Raw genomic sequence first — 17,036 nt, 5'->3', positions numbered from 1 at the left:
TAGGAATGACCATCTGTTCGAATCTTTTATGATTTATAGGAGACAGGAGGGGATCTCGAAAAAGGCAAGAGGGTGACCCTGAGCATATATGTACCCACCAATAACTGTAGAATCGGGGTCAAAAGCGGCTCCAGGTGTCACAGATTTCAACACCCATTAGTTCCAGCCAGCAAGAGCTATACTGCTAAGGCAGTATGGGCTTTGTAGTCTCAGCAGTCTAGAGGTCCAGGTGACTTTACCCGATGCAAACTTGAAAACGCGCAAATTTGAAAACGTTGTTATACGAACTTGAGAAGATTTAAACATCGACAACAGTCCACAACTATGGAGACAAACTTTCATAAACCAGCGTACAATCTGAATTCCCTACTGAATGAACATAGGCGCAGAGACAAGAGTTTTAGGATAAAATATATATATATATATATATTTATATATATAAAATATATATAAAAGACAACAAAAAGATGTAAAAAAAACCAGAGAGATATAAAAATATCTTATAGAAATGATTGCTTCTCACAAACGGTGGGAACAGATGTGTTTCTTTAGTACCTGACGGGAGAGAAGGCACGTTTAGAGAAATTACAATGCTATATTTGCATAACCAAGAAGGAAGTAGTGTTGGAAAACAGCGATTGCTTCACCGCACTAGTAGAATTGTTCTCAATAGAATGAATTGTGAAGTTTCCCACCTTACAACACAATATTCTGAACCACGTGGACCTCAACTCCATAAAAGCCCTTCACAGATTCCGAACAATTCAGAGAAAGAATGTTGTTTGCATGTATTTAAAAGGGGGAAGGGGGGGAAATCACTCAAGTTACACATTTTTTGTCCTGGAACTAATTGCAATACTTCTTAGCATGAGGGTTTATGGAGAAATAGGTAGTCCTCAACTTATGACTGGTCAGTTAGTGACTGTTCAAAGTTAGAACAGCCCTATTTGGGGGTTACTTGTAACCCAAGTTCAAAGTTTTGGGAGTCACCCCCCCACACACAGAGTCATGTGACCAAATTTCAGGCAGTCGGCAACACATATTTATAGCCGTTTGCAGCATCCTGTGGTCCCATGGCTGCATTTTATGATGGTTTTGCTGAAAATTGGAATTTACTTCAGCAAAACCGCCCCCCTAACAAATCACTGGTTTGCTTAAGGACTCCCAGAAAAAAAAAGGTCGTACAATTGGATCGGTTACATGAACTGTTTTATGACTGTCATAACCATAATGGCCAGGCTCCATTAACAGTCATAAGTCCAGGGACTACCTGTCTTTAAAAAAACTCTCTTGGGTCAGAACCTGGAACGGATAAGTGTGTAAAATATGCATTTCAAAGTACTGTAGTGCCTTTTTCCGATTCCAAAGCGCCCTGCAAAAAATATGTAGCTTGGGAGAGAAAGCGACACAATCAACGTTGTATTGATTGGAGAAAAAGTAGGCACAACATGTATTTCGCTAGGGCAAAAATACTCGTGTATCCTTTAGAAGTGGGCACACAAATGGCCAACGTGCGTATTTTCTTCCATGCCAAACACGCAGAGGGGTCTGCACGAATAGGTCCAAAAGGACAAGATGGCGGCCTCCTGTGATCAAAGTCCCGCCCTTTGACACCTATAAACGGAGGCGGGCCTTTCATTGCATAGTTGCAGCTGCCATCTTGATTCCTTCTTTTTTTTTTTTAACCCTTTGCAAATTAGATAATTCTGCATTGTTGTTAAAACTACTGAATAGAAAGCTTGGTCAGTAAAGCGAGAATTAGATGGAAGCAAAATTGCCCTCCCTAGCAAGTCGTAAAGTGCAAGTAAGCTGCCTCATCCTCTACAGGTAGTCCTTAACTTAGGACCAAAACTGGGACTGGCAATGTGGTCGTAAAGTCGAGGCACACATGATTGGAAGTGACTTCATGACATTTTTTTTTTTGCCAGCAGTCATTAAGCAAACATGATGCTCCTAAGTCCATTCATTTGAATGAGAATTTTTTGCTGGAAAACTGTTAAAAAAAAATGTCACAAATTGTGGTTAACCGGTTGCCAAGTGCCCCAAATGTGAGAGGGCAGGGTGGCATCACCATTTACAATGGTGCTTTTACAGGCCATAAAGTAACTGTTCCTTGATCGTTGTAAATGTGAATGGTCGTGAAGCAACATCGTAAGTCGAGGACTACCTGTAGAGCTCTGGGCTATCTTATTTAGTTTAGTTCTGTCCATATTGACTAAAGACAACTCTCCAAGGTTCCCTCAAGAATATTTCTGTTTCAGCTTGAGAAAAACAGGATTTCCAACTGCAATTTTTCTCTGCAAAAATTGCCTTTACAACAAAATATTTCTGCTTATATGGAACATGTTTTAATGCTTAAAAAAGCATTAATATTTCTGAAGGTACTGTAAACAGGTAGCCTATTAGGAATGTTTAATGCAAGATTATTCTATTACGCCAGTGTTTTTCAACCTTGGGTACTTTTAAAATGTATGGACTTCAACTTTTAGAATTTCCCAGCCAGCTACATTAGGGAATTCTGGGAGCCGAAGTCCATACATCTTAAAAGTAGCCAAAATTGAAAAACACTGCATTAAGTCTTGACTTTCTCCACGCTATATGTGGCATCGTCAATTTATAGTAAATTCCAACTTCATTTCATAACTGGCATAGCTTCGGCTATGTCACTCAACAAAATTTCCTAAAGGTTGCATGAATGTAGTGTTAATAAAATGGCACTTTTTTTCCTTATATCCACATAATAGAAACTCAAACATACAAGCAGCAGAACTTCACTTAATTTACACGAAGTATGGGGAATTGTGTTTTTTTAGAAGGCCTCTTTTAGAAACAGATTTTATGCATATTTTTTTTCCAGCACTGGCTTTAAGGATTTCAAGGTGTTCGCAAAGAGAAGCAATTCATTTTGGGGTCCTTGGGGGAGGAACTCCATTTTGCAATAACGCAGAATTATTTCTATCACTCAAGCTGTTCTATCCATCACAGGTGAAAGTAACTATGGTGGACAGCGGCCTTTGGCTGTCAGTCCGAAAATACAAAAGAGTAACATCATCATAGTGGCTTAAGAAGCTTGTTCTGTATATAGAATCTAGGTACCGTTTAACTGTAGGACCAACCTGTGCAGAATCCACACCATTTTTGCATTGTCCATGGATAGGATGGTCATGGTTAGCCTGACGTTTTCTTAGTCCTCTCGTCTTCAGATTCGAAACGTCTGTTCCACCACCAAGGCATGTGTGCAGATAGAGAGACATCCAAGCTGCTTCCAGAGGTGGCCCTTTTTTGAGGGATGACAGGCTGTCCTCAACGCCACCGAAACACCCCCCGAGAGTGAAATGGAAACTGCATAATTTCCCTGCCTCTCCATTTTGGGATCATCCCTAGCACCATGGATGAGAGGACAGGAAATATTTCTTGATATCCTAAAATTTCCCTGGCTTGAGTGGGACGTTCCCAGCTTCCCAAGATGTAGTGTGACTTTGGAAATAAGAGAGGAGTATCTAGTAGAAGGAAGTTCAAAGAAGACGCGGAATGAAACGTTTGACCTTCGCAATGAGGAACGGAAGCAGCTCTTCCTTTGCTGTATGAAGCATTCCTTGGCTTAGGGCAGGGCCCCCCCCAAACTTGGCCACTTTTAAGACTTATGGACTCCAGCTCTCAGAATTCTCCCCAGCCGGCAGAGCTTACTCTCTTGCAATCCCTTCCTCTGCAATCTCTTTCCACTTTAGGAGATTAAGAGAGAGAGAAAAGCAGGCATAGCTGACTGGAGAATTCTGGGAGTTGAAGTCCACAAGTCCTAAAAGTTGCCGAGTTTGGGGACCTCTGACTTAGGGCCACAATTGTGACTGGGATTTCAACTGTAAGTTGTTGCAGTCTTAAATCAAAGCACCACGTGATGGGGCTTGATTTAAGACCACTTTTTTTACAACAGCCGTAAAGGGAGTCATCAAAGCAAAGCAAAACACCGTGGCCATTTAAGCGAATCCATTCTCTGGATGGACGTTTGAAAAACATGATGGGAAACTTACAAAAATGCAGCAAATTGCGATCACAAGACCGTAGGCCACCACAACCGGTTGGAAATGTGAGTCGGTTGTGAGGTACCCGAAATGCGATCCCATGACCCCCAAGGAAGGGGGAAATGCTGTGGTCGTCACTTTGAGGAGAGGTCCTAAGTAGCTTTTCAAAAGCCCGTCAACTTTCTGTGGTCATTCAACAACCAGTCGAAAGCCAAGAACTGCCCGGGATTGTAGTGTTTGCTACTCCGACGACCACGAAGGGACACCCTCATTGGCCGCACCAGCAGTGGTCTCTTGTGGTCAGCGTGAAGGGCCATGTGGAGAACCCTTGTAGTGTGACACCATTCCTGTGCAAAGATGGGCAGGGAAGCGTCTTCTCCAATTGAGGCACTTTTGAGTATTCCCAAACTCTGGGAAAGATCATGAGGTCCGAATTCTCAGTTTGAAGGTTGCCCGGAAAGCGACAACTCACCCACTGCCCGAGTCTTACAGGTCCAGAGGTTCTTCCACGGGCACCGACTGCAGCTGAGTCAGCACTTTTTCACCCGAGTCCAGACCTTCGGGACCTAGTGGGTCCCCCCCAGCAGCAGCCAGCAAAAGGCCCTCACCCTCGGGCAGCCGGAGCTCCTCCATTGACCCCTTCTCCACCATCGCAAAGAGCCCCTCGGAGTTGTTCCCCTGAAGGTCCATGCTCACCGGGTTGGACCACACTACCTGCGGCTGGGACATGGACAGGGTCTCTGGCTGGGAGAAGCTGGAAAGGAGAGCGCCTTGGCCGGTGTCTGGTCCGAAGGCCACGCTGGCCGGGTCGGCACTGTTGGAGGACGAAAGAGGGGAGACTTCAGTAGGCAGCACTGAAGGGACTCCCGCAAGCAACCCAGCGTTGCCTTCGGTAGCTCCCAGAGCTGCCGGGGTGGCCACTGCCACCTCCTGCTTGATGGGAAGAGTCAAAGTTGAGGCTGCCGGAGCGGAGAGCACAAGGGTCATCAGCATGCTAGCTGGGAAGGTGGCGGTGAGGTTCAGTTTGCCTTGCTGTACAGCCATGCCGGTGACAATGGTGCTGTTGCCGGTGGCTGGGTTGGCTAGGAGGAGGTTACCTGGAACGGAAGGACAACAGAGGACCCGCTTTAGACAAGATCTCTAGCATTCTGGCCCCCCATCGCTCAACCCCGGTGTCTGTCCGCTCTCCAGATTTAGGAGATGGCCTTGGGAAGGAAGGAGAGAACGGTTCAGGGAGGAGAAACGGCAGCTTGGAGCAGTAGCCCTTAGACTTATATACCGCTTCACGGTGCTTTCCAGCCCTCTTTAAGCGGTTTACAGAGTCAGCCTCTTGCCCCCAACCATCTGGGTCTTCATTTGACCCACCTTGGAAGCACGGGAGGCTGAGTCAACCTTGAGCCTGGTGAGATTCGATCTGCCAAACTGCAGGCAGCCGGCAGTCAGCAGAAGCAGCCTGCAGTACCGCACTCTTAACCACTGCGTCACCGTGGAGAAAGTGGAACGCACGACAGAGGGATTCACAATAACCCCATCTAGATTTTGTCAAGATGACCAGAGAGGAATTCTTGCGACGTCCAGAAATGGATCACCACAAGGATTCCAGGAATGTGTGTGTGTGCGTGCATGCAGGCTTATGCGGGCTTCCATTTCTTCCGGACCACGGCTGGACTCGTCCTCTGTTTGAAAACAACCAAACTCAGAGAGTACGAACCCCTGAGCTACAAATATTCTCCTCTATTGGTACAGGGACCCCCATTTCCAGAACAGGAACCCAGTAGTGGGATTCCAATGGTTTTACCACCGGTTCGGTGGCCGTGGCTTGGTGGGCGTGCTTTGCCTAACCCACGTGTGCAGCTTTCCAAACACCAGCTGAAGCTCTGCAGTGCCAATCCGCTGAGAAGAGGAAGAAGAGGAGAGCGCAGGAGCAGGTGGGAGGGCCGATCCCGCGCTTTTCTCTTCTCTCTCCTCTCAGCTGATTGCCCATGTTTTTTTTAACAACCGGTTCGGCTAAACCGGTCTGAACCGGTAGCATACCATCCACTGCAGGAACCCCCTTCTAATTCTGAACTGTGTGCACTGTTGATTCTTCCGGAGAACACCCAGCCTTCTTCCCACGTTAGGAGAGGTCCTCCATTGTGGCTGGACAAGGCTCAGCCACCTGGGAAGCCAGGGCAGATACATACCTTGTGCTGTGCCTGGAAGCTGCAGCGCGGCGACACCAACGCTGGTGTTGAGGAGATGGACGTTGTTCTGGCCAAGGCCTCCGGTGACCCCTGTGCCTTGTGGGGTCCCAGCCACAGGGCCCACCTTGAGGGGAGCGGCACTGGTCAGGATCTGGATGGGGCTGCCCATGCCCTGTTGCAGAGTCACCACCTGAGAGGTGGGCACCACTTGGGGCAAGGAGATGAGCTGGGAGCCCTGCGCCACCTGAGGAATGGAGACCAGCTGAGGTGCCGGAGCCCCGGGGGACATGGTGTAGATCTGGGTGGGGGACACGGGGACCATCTGAGGTGGAGACAGCAGCTGGGCCCCGGGAACCGCCTGGGACAGGGGGACCACCTGCGAAGGGGGCGATACCTGGCTGAGCGGGAGAAGGGATGGGGCAGAAACGTGGAGGACAGTGGCCGGGGCTGTAGAGGACCCAGGGACAGAGAGGAGCGGGGTGGCAGTGACGGCAGGAGAGGCCACCGCTGGGGACCCCTGCCCACCGCCCACTGGCCCTCCTCCCTGGGAAGCGGCCAGAGCTTGACCGACAGGGACCAGTTTAGCGAGAGGCACAATCTGTGGACTCGGGGGCACCGCCGCTTGAGGGGCTACGGGCAACAGGGGGACTGCGGGGCTTTCTTCGTTCGAAGGGACCACTTGGGGCAGGGGCACCGTGGCCAACAGCGCCCCCTTGTGCTCGGAGAGGAGCGGGGAGGCCTCCGGGAGAGACAGGAGGGGAGGGAGAACTGCCCCCTGCCCCTCCTCCGACTTCATGTCCATCCCGAACGCCAGCGGGTTGACGCCGCTCTCCGACTTCACCTCTCCCTGGAGAGCCGCCGGGTTGAGGATGAGCGTGGCCGGGGAGAGGGTTTCCGGGGGGGCTTTGCCCACCTCCTCCATCTTGGGGGTGAGCAGGCCGGCGGAGCCATTCAGGAGGATGGGCGGGCTGGGAGCCGCCACGGGGCTGAGGGTGATGGTTTGGTTGTCTCCGAGGGTCAGCCCGTTGAGGATGACCCCTCCGGCGGGGGTCTGGATCACGGAGCCCCCGTTGAGGAGCATGGCGGGCGGGGAGCTGGCTGTGATGAAGTTCCCGTTCAAAAGGATGGAGGAGGCGCTGGTGCAGGCCCCCGGGAGGAAGAGGCTGCCAGGGGCCGCGATGCCCTCGTGGCTGGCGGACAGGCCCCCCACGGCTTCCATTTCTTCCGGGCCACGGCTGGACTCGTCCTCTGTGCTCGGGTTCCCATCGGATTCACTGCAGGAGAGGTCAGAGGATAAGTCCTCGGCTTATAACCATTCGTTTAACGACTGTTAGAAAGGACAAAGGCACTGAAAAAGTGACTTATGCCCGTCCATCACACTTACAACTGTTGTACCCCCCCAAGGTCACAGGATCAATGCTTGGCAACTGACTCGTATTTATGACGGTTCCAGTGTCCTGGAGTCCCGCGATCCCCTTTTACGACCTTCGGGCAAAGTCAACAAGGAAGCCAGATTTACAACCATGTTACTAATTGAATCCCCGCAGGGATTCACTTAACAACCGCGGCATGAAAGGTTGTAAAATGGGACAAAACTGCCTTATACAACCGTCTTGGTTAGCAACAGAAAATTGGGGCTCAATTGTTGTAAATCAAGGATCAGCTGTAATTCAGGGGGTACAGGCTGCCCCACCAAGACTGTCCTTAAGGAGAAACAACCGACAAACCTCTCGGCAGCTCCCCAAATTCCTGCCACCGCTTAGGACCCCAGAGAAGGGGCCTCATTTAGGGACCCCCCGTTTCTCTGGGCCGCAACAAGCGACTCACTTTCTTCCTACAAGGTGAAGGAGGAGCTGCACCAGGGAGCTCCGTCTGACGCAGCTGCCAACTTCCACCCTTGGAGTCAATCCCTCCTCTTGGCCAACCTCAGAAGGAATTTCCGGGAATTTCTAGGAACCGGGAGACGGTCAGGCCAACAGGGTTGTTGTAGGGGGGGGAAATAAGACGTATGACATACGTTCGCCGCCTTGAGTTAATTTAATAAAAAATAATAAAGGCGGGACATCAACCAATAAACAAAAATGTGATCCAATTTCCTTGGATAGTAGCTGGCACAGTTCAGTTGTTTTGCCGTCGGCTAAAAATAATAATCCTGTATTTCAGCCAACCTCAAAAGTGCCGAGATAAATGGCATATACATTTAATACACAAACAAATAAAACTTAAACTGCAGGGATCGAAGTAGCAATGCGGGTGCAGTATGGAAACTTCAACCCTCCTCTTTCCGGTATGTGAAGTCCAAACCCTGGTTAAATAAACCGCCTTTCTATTTTCCTAGAGCGGGGTGGGTGGGTGGGGTCTCTCAACTTGGCAACTTGTGGACTTGAACTCCCCAAATTCCCCCAACCTGTATGTCTTCAAAGTTGCCAAGGTTGGACACTCCTGGTGTAGGAAAATGGAAAGATCGTTTTATGGGCTGGCGGAGGAATTCTGGGAATTGAAGTCCACAAGTCTTAAAATGGCCGCGTTGGGAGACCCGTGTCCTAGAACACGGTTCCCCCAAATTCACGATTGGATGGCTTCCTGTGGGTCCCACCTTCAGCCTGTCAAACTCGTGGCTATGTTCAACCACAGCCTAACCGTTTCCTTTGGGCCTTACTCCGAGGTTCCCCACTGCCAGCCCATGGTTTGTAAGCATTCCCAACCCTGGAGGAAGAGGTGGGGATCCGCCAACCAGCTATCTGGAGGAGGAGGAGGAGGAGGTGGAGATGGTTCTGGGTCTCCACCCTTGGCCTGGGAAGGGAGGAGATCGGGAGGCCCAGCGAAACCCAACGCCTGGGACTCAGATTTCACAACAAAGGAGAAGAGGTTTCCACGTTGTGTGGGCTGAAGAGTGTGGAGGCAGGACTTCGGCTGCCTTGAAAGGATGTGGCGGGCGGGGTCCCCGTTGAGGTTCTTCTAAGCTGTCCCAAGACCCAGCAGGGATTATTGGCTGCCTCCTTGGTGCCCTCTGAGCTTGGTGGCTTCCTTGCAGACGTTTCACGACCCAACTAGGTAACCTCATCAGGGCTACTCATGCTGATCTAACTGAGCAGTGAGGGATGTTGACCTAGTCGGCTCACCAAACGTCTGCAAGAAACCCACCAAGCTCAGAGAGCACCAAGGACCCCCCCCCCTCATTTCAACCCTGAGCTACACAGATTCTCTTCCCTTAGTAGATTCTCCACCTCCTCTGCCCCACCCTTGCCCCTCCCCCTCTCAGAAAGTTCTGCTAACTCCAAAGAAGTGGGAGCCAGCTCACTCGTCTCCAGCACCCCAAAAATGGTCCGGGAACCCAGGGAAGTGAAATGGGTGGTGGGACAGACCGGGGTGGGGTGGGGGGTGTCAAAGGCACGTGTACACGGTCAAAGCGAGGATGGGGGGAGGCAGAAGGGAGCTACCACCTGTGCCAGTCTGGCTGCCTTTCGGGTTGCTGGGAATTTGCACCTGGCCAGGTTGTTAGCCTAGGAGCCATTTTTTTGGGGGAGGGGGGAGCAACCCCTCCCAGCAACCCTTTTGCAAAAACACCCCCCTTGCATTCCCCAGATTCCAGGGGTGTCTCCTCCTCCTCCCCTGTGCAGAAATGGTGAAACCCCTCCCACCCCCCAAGGATCAGGTTGAAGTTTCATCCTGGTTTATAGCTTGCTTGCAGATTTTTTTTTTGGGGGGGGGGGTCTGCTTAGGATTCACACGTGCAGGAGTTGGAGATGCCCCTCCCCCAACTCTTAGGGCTGCATCCCCCATCCCATTTTGGGGGGGACTCTTCCCGTCTTCGAACCTCAGCCTGGCCGGGGATTATGGGGGCCAACCTCCCAGGCCCTCCGCACCCAAGGCGTTGGCAAGGACCCGGGTAGCCTGCCCAGGCCCCTGGAGGCTCTACCACCTCTGTCCCTTGCCAGCCGCGCCCAAGGCGTCCTTCCAGCCCCCCCCGCGGGGGCGCTCTGCCCATGCCCAGAGGGCCTCCTCCTCCTCACCTCTTGCTGGGCGTGCCTCCTCCTCCCGCGGCTCCTCCGCCGCCTCCTCCGCCTCCGCCTCGGTCGCGCTGCCGCCGGTTCTTGAACCAGTTGCTGACCTGGGTGAGCGAGAGGCCGGTGTCGCGGGCCAGGCGGCGCTTCTGCTCGGGGCTCGGGTAGCGGCTGCGCCCGTAGGAGTCGCGCAGGGCGGCCCGGGAGCGGCGCTTGAAGCAGTAGACCGTCTCCTCGCCGTCCCAGATGGTGGCCGGCAGCGGGAACTTCTTGCGGAGCCGGTACTTGTCGACGGCGCCCAGCGCCCGGCCCCGCGCCGCCTCCGCCTCCCGGTAGCGCGCCCGCAGGTAGAGGTCCTGCAGGAAGGGGTGGTGGGGCGGCCCGAAAGGCCGGCTCTGCACCAGCCGGTACAGCTCGCCGAAGTCGGCCCGCTCGAAGGCCAGCAGCGCCCGCGCCTTGGCCAGGCTCTCGCCCGAGCCCGACGCCTCCAGCCGCGACGCCTCCTCGGCCGGCAGCGAGCCCAGGAAGCGGCCCAGCCGGCCCGGGTCGCCCGCCTGCAGCAGCGCCTCGCACACGCACGAGACCTGCTCGGCCGAGAAGCGCGGCAGGCCGGCGGCCGGAGCAGCGGCCGGAGCTGGACACCCCGGAGGGGGAGAAGAGGAGGAGGAGGAGGAGGAGAAGCCGCTGCTGCCGCGGGAGGAGCCGCGCCGCCGGGCTCCGCGCGGGACGGGGCGGGCGGCGAAGTTGGCGAAAGTTGGCGCGGCTCCGCTGCTCCGCCGCTGGCCGCGGACGGCGGGGCGGCGGGTGGGCCGCGGCCGGGAGGCTCGGCGGGGAAGGAGGCCATGTTCGGGCGCGGGAGTCCGGCCCCCTCGCCTGCCTGCCCGCCTCCCTCCGGCCCGGTCCCCTCCCCGTCCGGCCCCCTCGCGCCCCTAGCCTCCCCCCGCCCGCCCGCCCCTCTGCACTTCGCTTTCTCCTCCTCCTCCTCCTCCTCCTCCACCTTCCTTGGGGCGGGGCTCCTCCTGCGGCCAGGCGCTCTCCCGCTCCGGCGAGGCTGCGCCCAGCCCCGATCGGGCCCCCTCCTCCCCCTCCCGCTCGGTTGGGATCCCGCACATCCTCCGCGCCCCGCCAAACTCCATAGCAGCTCCGGGCTCGCCCCGATGGGACCCCTCCCAAGCGAAGTTGCTTCCCCCCCACCCACCCCCAAGTTCCTTCCCATCCAGGATGGGGCCATCAGCTTGGATCTCCCTTGTTGGGCCCCTGGGAGACCCTCCGACGCTCCCCTCCCCCCCAAAAAAAACGTGGGGTGCTCCATCGAAGATTGGACAAGCTTTTTGTCCTGGATGGGATGAGGGTTGAGCATGGGGTGGACTAGAAGACCTCCCAGGTCCCTTCCCGCACTTAGGATTCAAAGAAGGCCACAGGGTGGACTGGAATGTGGATTTGCCCCACCCTGGACTCCAAATTCCATAAAGCTCAGCCAGGATGGTTGGGGGAGGAGGCTGCCCTGCTCTGTTCAGCATCTGCCCACCCATCACTTGTGACCCATTGGGGGGGTCCGGTTTCCCAGGCAATGGGTCTCTTTCCTCCTTGAGTGTCTCTGTGGACAGAAGCTCCCTATCCTGGTTACTGTTTAACCCTGGTTCCACTTCTCTTACACCAGGGAGGTCCAACCCTGTCGATTTATGGACTTCAACTCCCAAAATTCCCCAGCCGGCTTTGCCCTTGTGGCTTCGTCCACAAACGTGGCCAAGGTTGAACACCCCTGTCTCAGACAGTCTCAGTGCACTCGGTGGGCACCAGGTTGGGGAAGTTGGCTGTGAAAAGCAGGGGTAAATTCCTTGCCAACTTCCAGGGGGAATTTGGAGAGGCAGCCATGGAAGGTCACAGCTGCAGGGTCGCCGTCTTTCTTTCAGAGCTTGTGTCGCCTGATCTGGCCAGGATCCCCCTCCATGGGGCAGCAGGTGGCATTCTGGGTGGTGGCATCGCCACTCAATAGGGGCCCAACAGCTGGTGCCACCTGGAGTAAGGGACAGCTGCCTGCCACCAATTCCCTTTATCATCGTTTTACTGTTCTCGGCCTTCCCTTTTTTTTATGGCGGCTGCTTGAAAGCTGTTGAGATAACAAAGTTATAAATAAATATAAAGCAATACAATAAGACAATAATACTGTAAAGGGAGGTGACTTTAGAGCTACAGGAAACCCCTAGTCACAGCTTAAAAACACCAACATTGAGGAACTGTGAGCTTCTAATAGTGCATGAAGTTGAATGAAGCTCCCACTGCCCCTGTGAGTGGAGACGTCAATATTATTTATTTATTAATCAGTGGTCTGTTTCTTTATCATCTGTTTTTATATCTATTCACCCACTATATATATATCTCTCTCATCTATCACATCTCTCTGTGTCTATCTGTATATTCATCCTCTCTATCTATTCACTATTCACTCTGTCTGTCATCTATCTATCTATCTATCTATCTATCTATCTATCTATCTATCTATCTATCTATCTATCTCTATCATCTATCTCTCTGTCTGCCTGTCTGTCCGTCCATCCATCCATCTATCATCCATCATATATATCTCTATCATCTATCTAGCATCTTTCATCTATCTATCATCTGTCTGTCCATCCGTCCATCTGTCCATTCATCTACCATTGTCTACCACCCATCTTCAGCCTGTTCTATCTATCTATCTATCTATCTATCTATCTATCTATCTATCTATCTATCATCTATCTATATCTATCTATCTATCTATCTATCTATCTATCTATCTATCTATCTATCTATCTATCTATCTATCTATCTATCTATCTATCTATCTATCTCATCTATCTATCTATCTATCTATCTATCTATCTATCTATCTATCTATCTATCTATCTATCTATCTATCTACCTACCTACCTACCTACCTACCTACCTACCTACCTACCTACTGTGTTTCTCATAAAATAAGGCCGGGTCTTATATTTTTTTGAGCCCCCCAAAAACAGGTAGGCCGTCTTTTCGGGGGTGACTTAATCACCCCCCTTGCATCCTCATCTAGAGCACCCCACGGGCAGCCTCGCCACCAGCCGCTCCTAACGGGTGATCATGGCGAAGCGCAGAGAACTCCCTACTCCCACCAAACACCTTGGCTGCAGACCCAAGACCTTTGGCACCCGCCGCTGTTGCTTTCCCTTCTGCCCATGCCGCCGCCATGTTTGGAGCTGCCGCTTCCGTGTTTGGAGCACTGCCGCCATTTGGAGCACCACCGTCATGTTTGGAGCTGCCACTTCCGCGTTTGGAGCTGCCGCCATGTTTGGAGTGGCAGCGGCGCTCCAAATGGCAGTGGTGCTCCAACAGCGGCAGTGCTCCAAACGTGGAAGCGGCAGCTCCAAATGCGGACATGGCAACTCCAAACAGCGGCAGTGCTCCAAATGCAGAAGCGGCAGCTCCAAACACGGCGGCAGCTCCAAATGCGGAAGCGGCACCTCCAAATGCAGCGGCAGCTCCAAACGTGGAAGTGGCAGCTCCAAACGCGGCGGCGGCATGGGCGGAAGGGAAATCAACAGCGGCGGGCGCTGAAGGTCTTGGGTCTGCCGCAAAGGTGCTTGGCAGGAGTAGGGAGCTCTCCGCGCTCTGCCATGATCTCCCATTAGGAGCAGCTGGTGGCAAGGAATTGCCACCCGGGGCGCTCCTAACGGCAAGTCCCCCGCCCTTCCCCCATTTTGCATGTTTTAAAATAGGCCTAAATTTGGGGGAGGGGCTTAATTTCATTTTATGCCTAGAAAACATGCTGGGCCTTCCTATTGGGGAGGTCATATTGTTGGAGAAACACGGTATCTATCTATCTATATCAGGGGTGTCAACCTTGGCAACTTTAAGACTTGTGGACTTCAACTCCCAGAATTCCTCAGCCAGCTTTGCTGGCTGAGGAATTCTGGGAGTTGAAGTCCACAAGTCTTAAAGTTGCCAAGGTTGGACACCCCTGATCTATATCATCTATCTATCTATCTATTCACCCACTATACATCTCTCTATTCTCTCTCTCATCTACCTATCACGTCTCTGAGTCTATGTATATTCATTTGCTTTATCTATTCACTCTATTCACTCTGTCAATCATCTATCTACCTTTATCATCTTTCTATCTATATTCTCTCTCATCCATCTGTCACATATCTCTGTCCTATCTATGTACATTCATCCTATCGATTCACCCTATTCATCTGTCTTATCGTTCTACTATCATTCTATTGTTCTATCTTACCGCACTTGGAAACCAAAAGGTCACTGATAGCAAATGTTAAACTGTAGATTGCAACGGATGAACCGACACAAACAAGCAAAGCTCTTGGGTGAGTTTTACGTGAATTGGCCTGGATTTGAGCTCATTTTCCACCGGGCTACACAGTGGAAACCAATTCTGGGAGTTTGAAGTCCGCAAAGTCGCCAAAGTTGGAAATCTCTGCTCTGAAGAGATAAAAGCCCTGGCAAAAATCTCTTCCACTATCTCTGTCCCTTATCCCCCTTGCTATCTCAGTCCTCTCACAGACACACTTTTCGATGAAGACTTGTGAGAAACTTGAAAATCTGCCATTGTTATATAAATTCATAGCTTCTATGAAGGGGGATTTCTTGGATCCCCTGCCATTCCCAGGCTGGACATTAGGGGTCGCTGTTGGCCACGCAAGCTGGTTCATGATGGAGAATTCTAAGGGGAAAAACAGAGACAAAAGGGCTTAATACCTAAAGGTAATAAGTCCCGTTTGCAGATAAGAAATTGCTGTGGTCTGTTGGACATCCTGACGTGGGATAAAAACGGGGCAGGGAGCCCGAATCTTTTTTAAAATTAGGAATCCGGAAAGCGCCTCACCAATTTTAGTAGAAAGTTTTTGTGAACTGCGTTTTGATAAAACCACATTTTATTAAATCTGTGTTTTAAAAAATAAAAGTAAGAAAATACACTCTCAGATTTCTAACCTTAAGCACCTGGCACTTGGATCCCAGGGAAGCCATTTTGACTTTTCTGACCCCCCTGGGCCCCCACTTGCCTTACCTCTGCTCCTGAGGAAACCAAAGAGAGAAAACCAGCTGTGAAATCTTTGCAATTTGACTTTTGCCACCTGCAAAGGGCAACCTGGAAGGTCCCTGCTGATGAGGGCCTCTAACCCAGGGCCCCAAACAGGAGGATGAAAAACCCTTGCAAACCATTCCCAGCTAGCTCTCTCCCAGCCCCCCCCCAAAAAAAAATGCTGGCTGCTCCATGGTTCCATTTAGGCTGCAGGAATGTTTCTGTTCTAAAGTTAGCTTGGTGGAGCCTGGCCAGAAACAGCTGGCAAGGCGGGTTGCAGGGGGTGGGATGCTTTCCAGCAAGCTGACTAGCCCCCCCTCCATCACAGCACGGAGTGGGGGGGGCTCAGGCAGAAACAAGCCCCCTCCTCAAATGTCCTCACGGCCTGGATGGGTGGGGAGGGGGAAGAATCCCACAATCCTCTTCCTTGTTTACCACCGTATGGCTCCTGTGAGCATAAATGGGTATTGAATGAGTTTTGCACCGAAGGATTCTAAAGTTTTGTCCGCTCTGCAAAATGAAAATGCTCGTCTTTCCAAGCTGCTCCAACCCCTTCATCCCCCCCCACCCCCCCCCCCCGTTGGCTCACTTTACCAACCAACTAACCAAGGCGTTCGTTTTTTTTCCCAGGGAGAAAGAAGGAAGTCATTGGAAGGAAAATGGCCTGATCGGATCAGGTCAGACCCTCCATGTGTGAATGAGAGTTATGCCAGCAAGGAAGGGTTTGCGTGTGATCTGTCGGAAGGCTGGTCCTCCAGGATGCCAGTGAGTGCGGGGAACAAGCAGGAGGAGCTTTTTAACTGAGGTGATGTCAATCAATCAGGTGGTGTCAATAGAGCTGGAAGGGACCTTGAGGTTGTCTAGTCCAACCCCTGCTCAAACAGACCCTACACCGTTTCAGACAAGGGGCTGTCCAGACTCTTCTTAAAAGCCTCCAGTCACGAAACACCCACAACTTCTGGAGAAAAGCCGTTCCACTGGTTAATTGTCCTCCCTGTTTGGAAGTTTCTCCTTAGTTCTAAACTGGATCTCTCCGGGATTCGTTTCCATCCGTTGCTTCTTGTCCTGCCTTCTTGTCCTGCCTTCCGGTGCTGTGGAGAATAGCTGGACTCCCCCTCCTCCTCCTTCTCTCTGACAGCCCCTCAAATACTGGAGGACAGTTATACCACCCCTCCTCCTCCTCTTCATTAGGAGCAAACCGTGCCAAGACCCCCCCCAAAGTCGACAGCAAAACTCTGATTGGCTGGAGGGATTGAGTTTTAAACCCTCTGCCAGAAGCTGCAGGGCTCATAAAACGTGACGGGCTGGGATGTGTTTAGACTCCCAGGCAGGGAAGGGTTAAAAGGAGGGCAGGGGCCGCTTGGCCTGAGACTCCGCTCCCCAGACCTTTAAGTGGGCACCCTGGCTCCCGCGCAGGCCTTGGCACCAGATGGCAGGAGGTTGCAGGAGGGCGAGGTCTGGCTTCCCGGGGTCAGGGGGTGGGGTGGGGCTGAGCCAGAGAGGGAACCCAGGAGGGGGGGGGCAGAAAGAAGGCTGGTGCTTTTCTTACACACACACACCCCTGCAGGGGGGGGGGGCTGGTGGGTGGGGGAGAAGTTTTGGGCGCCTGGAACTCTGCAGAGGAGGCAGGGAAGGCCAGCCACAGAGGGTGTGCCAAGCACGGGCAGCCAGAGACGGGCGGACGGAGGGGGTGCGGGGAGGGAGCGTGCAAGACCCGGAGAAGGAGCCTATTTTGGCTCGAAAGGCAGCGCACTTGGGACACTGG

The 17,036-nt window shown here is 52.4% G+C and overlaps 1 protein-coding gene across 1 annotated transcript; it reads right to left on the bottom strand.

Moving 5' to 3' along the window:
• Nucleotides 1–398: 398 nt before the first annotated feature.
• On the bottom strand, nucleotides 399–11,409 carry SIX5 (SIX homeobox 5). The gene is made up of 4 exons (XM_087971252.1): nucleotides 10,935–11,409; nucleotides 10,216–10,890; nucleotides 6,203–7,476; nucleotides 399–5,116 (listed from the first exon to the last, which is right to left on the bottom strand). The coding sequence occupies exons 1-4, from the start codon at nucleotides 11,048–11,050 to the stop codon at nucleotides 4,506–4,508; spliced, it is 2,676 nt and encodes an 891-aa protein (XP_087827378.1). The 5' UTR covers nucleotides 11,051–11,409; the 3' UTR covers nucleotides 399–4,505.
• Between the last annotated feature and the right edge of the window lie 5,627 nt (nucleotides 11,410–17,036).

The sequence above is a fragment of the Notechis scutatus genome, chromosome 8, assembly GCF_049901735.1.
Source record: "Notechis scutatus isolate UNSWTSFEM ecotype Mainland chromosome 8, rNotScu1.2, whole genome shotgun sequence".
Lineage (NCBI taxonomy): Eukaryota > Metazoa > Chordata > Lepidosauria > Squamata > Elapidae > Notechis > Notechis scutatus.
The sequence above is the reverse complement of the archived record's forward strand: the minus strand, read 5'-3'. Positions and strand labels throughout refer to the sequence as shown.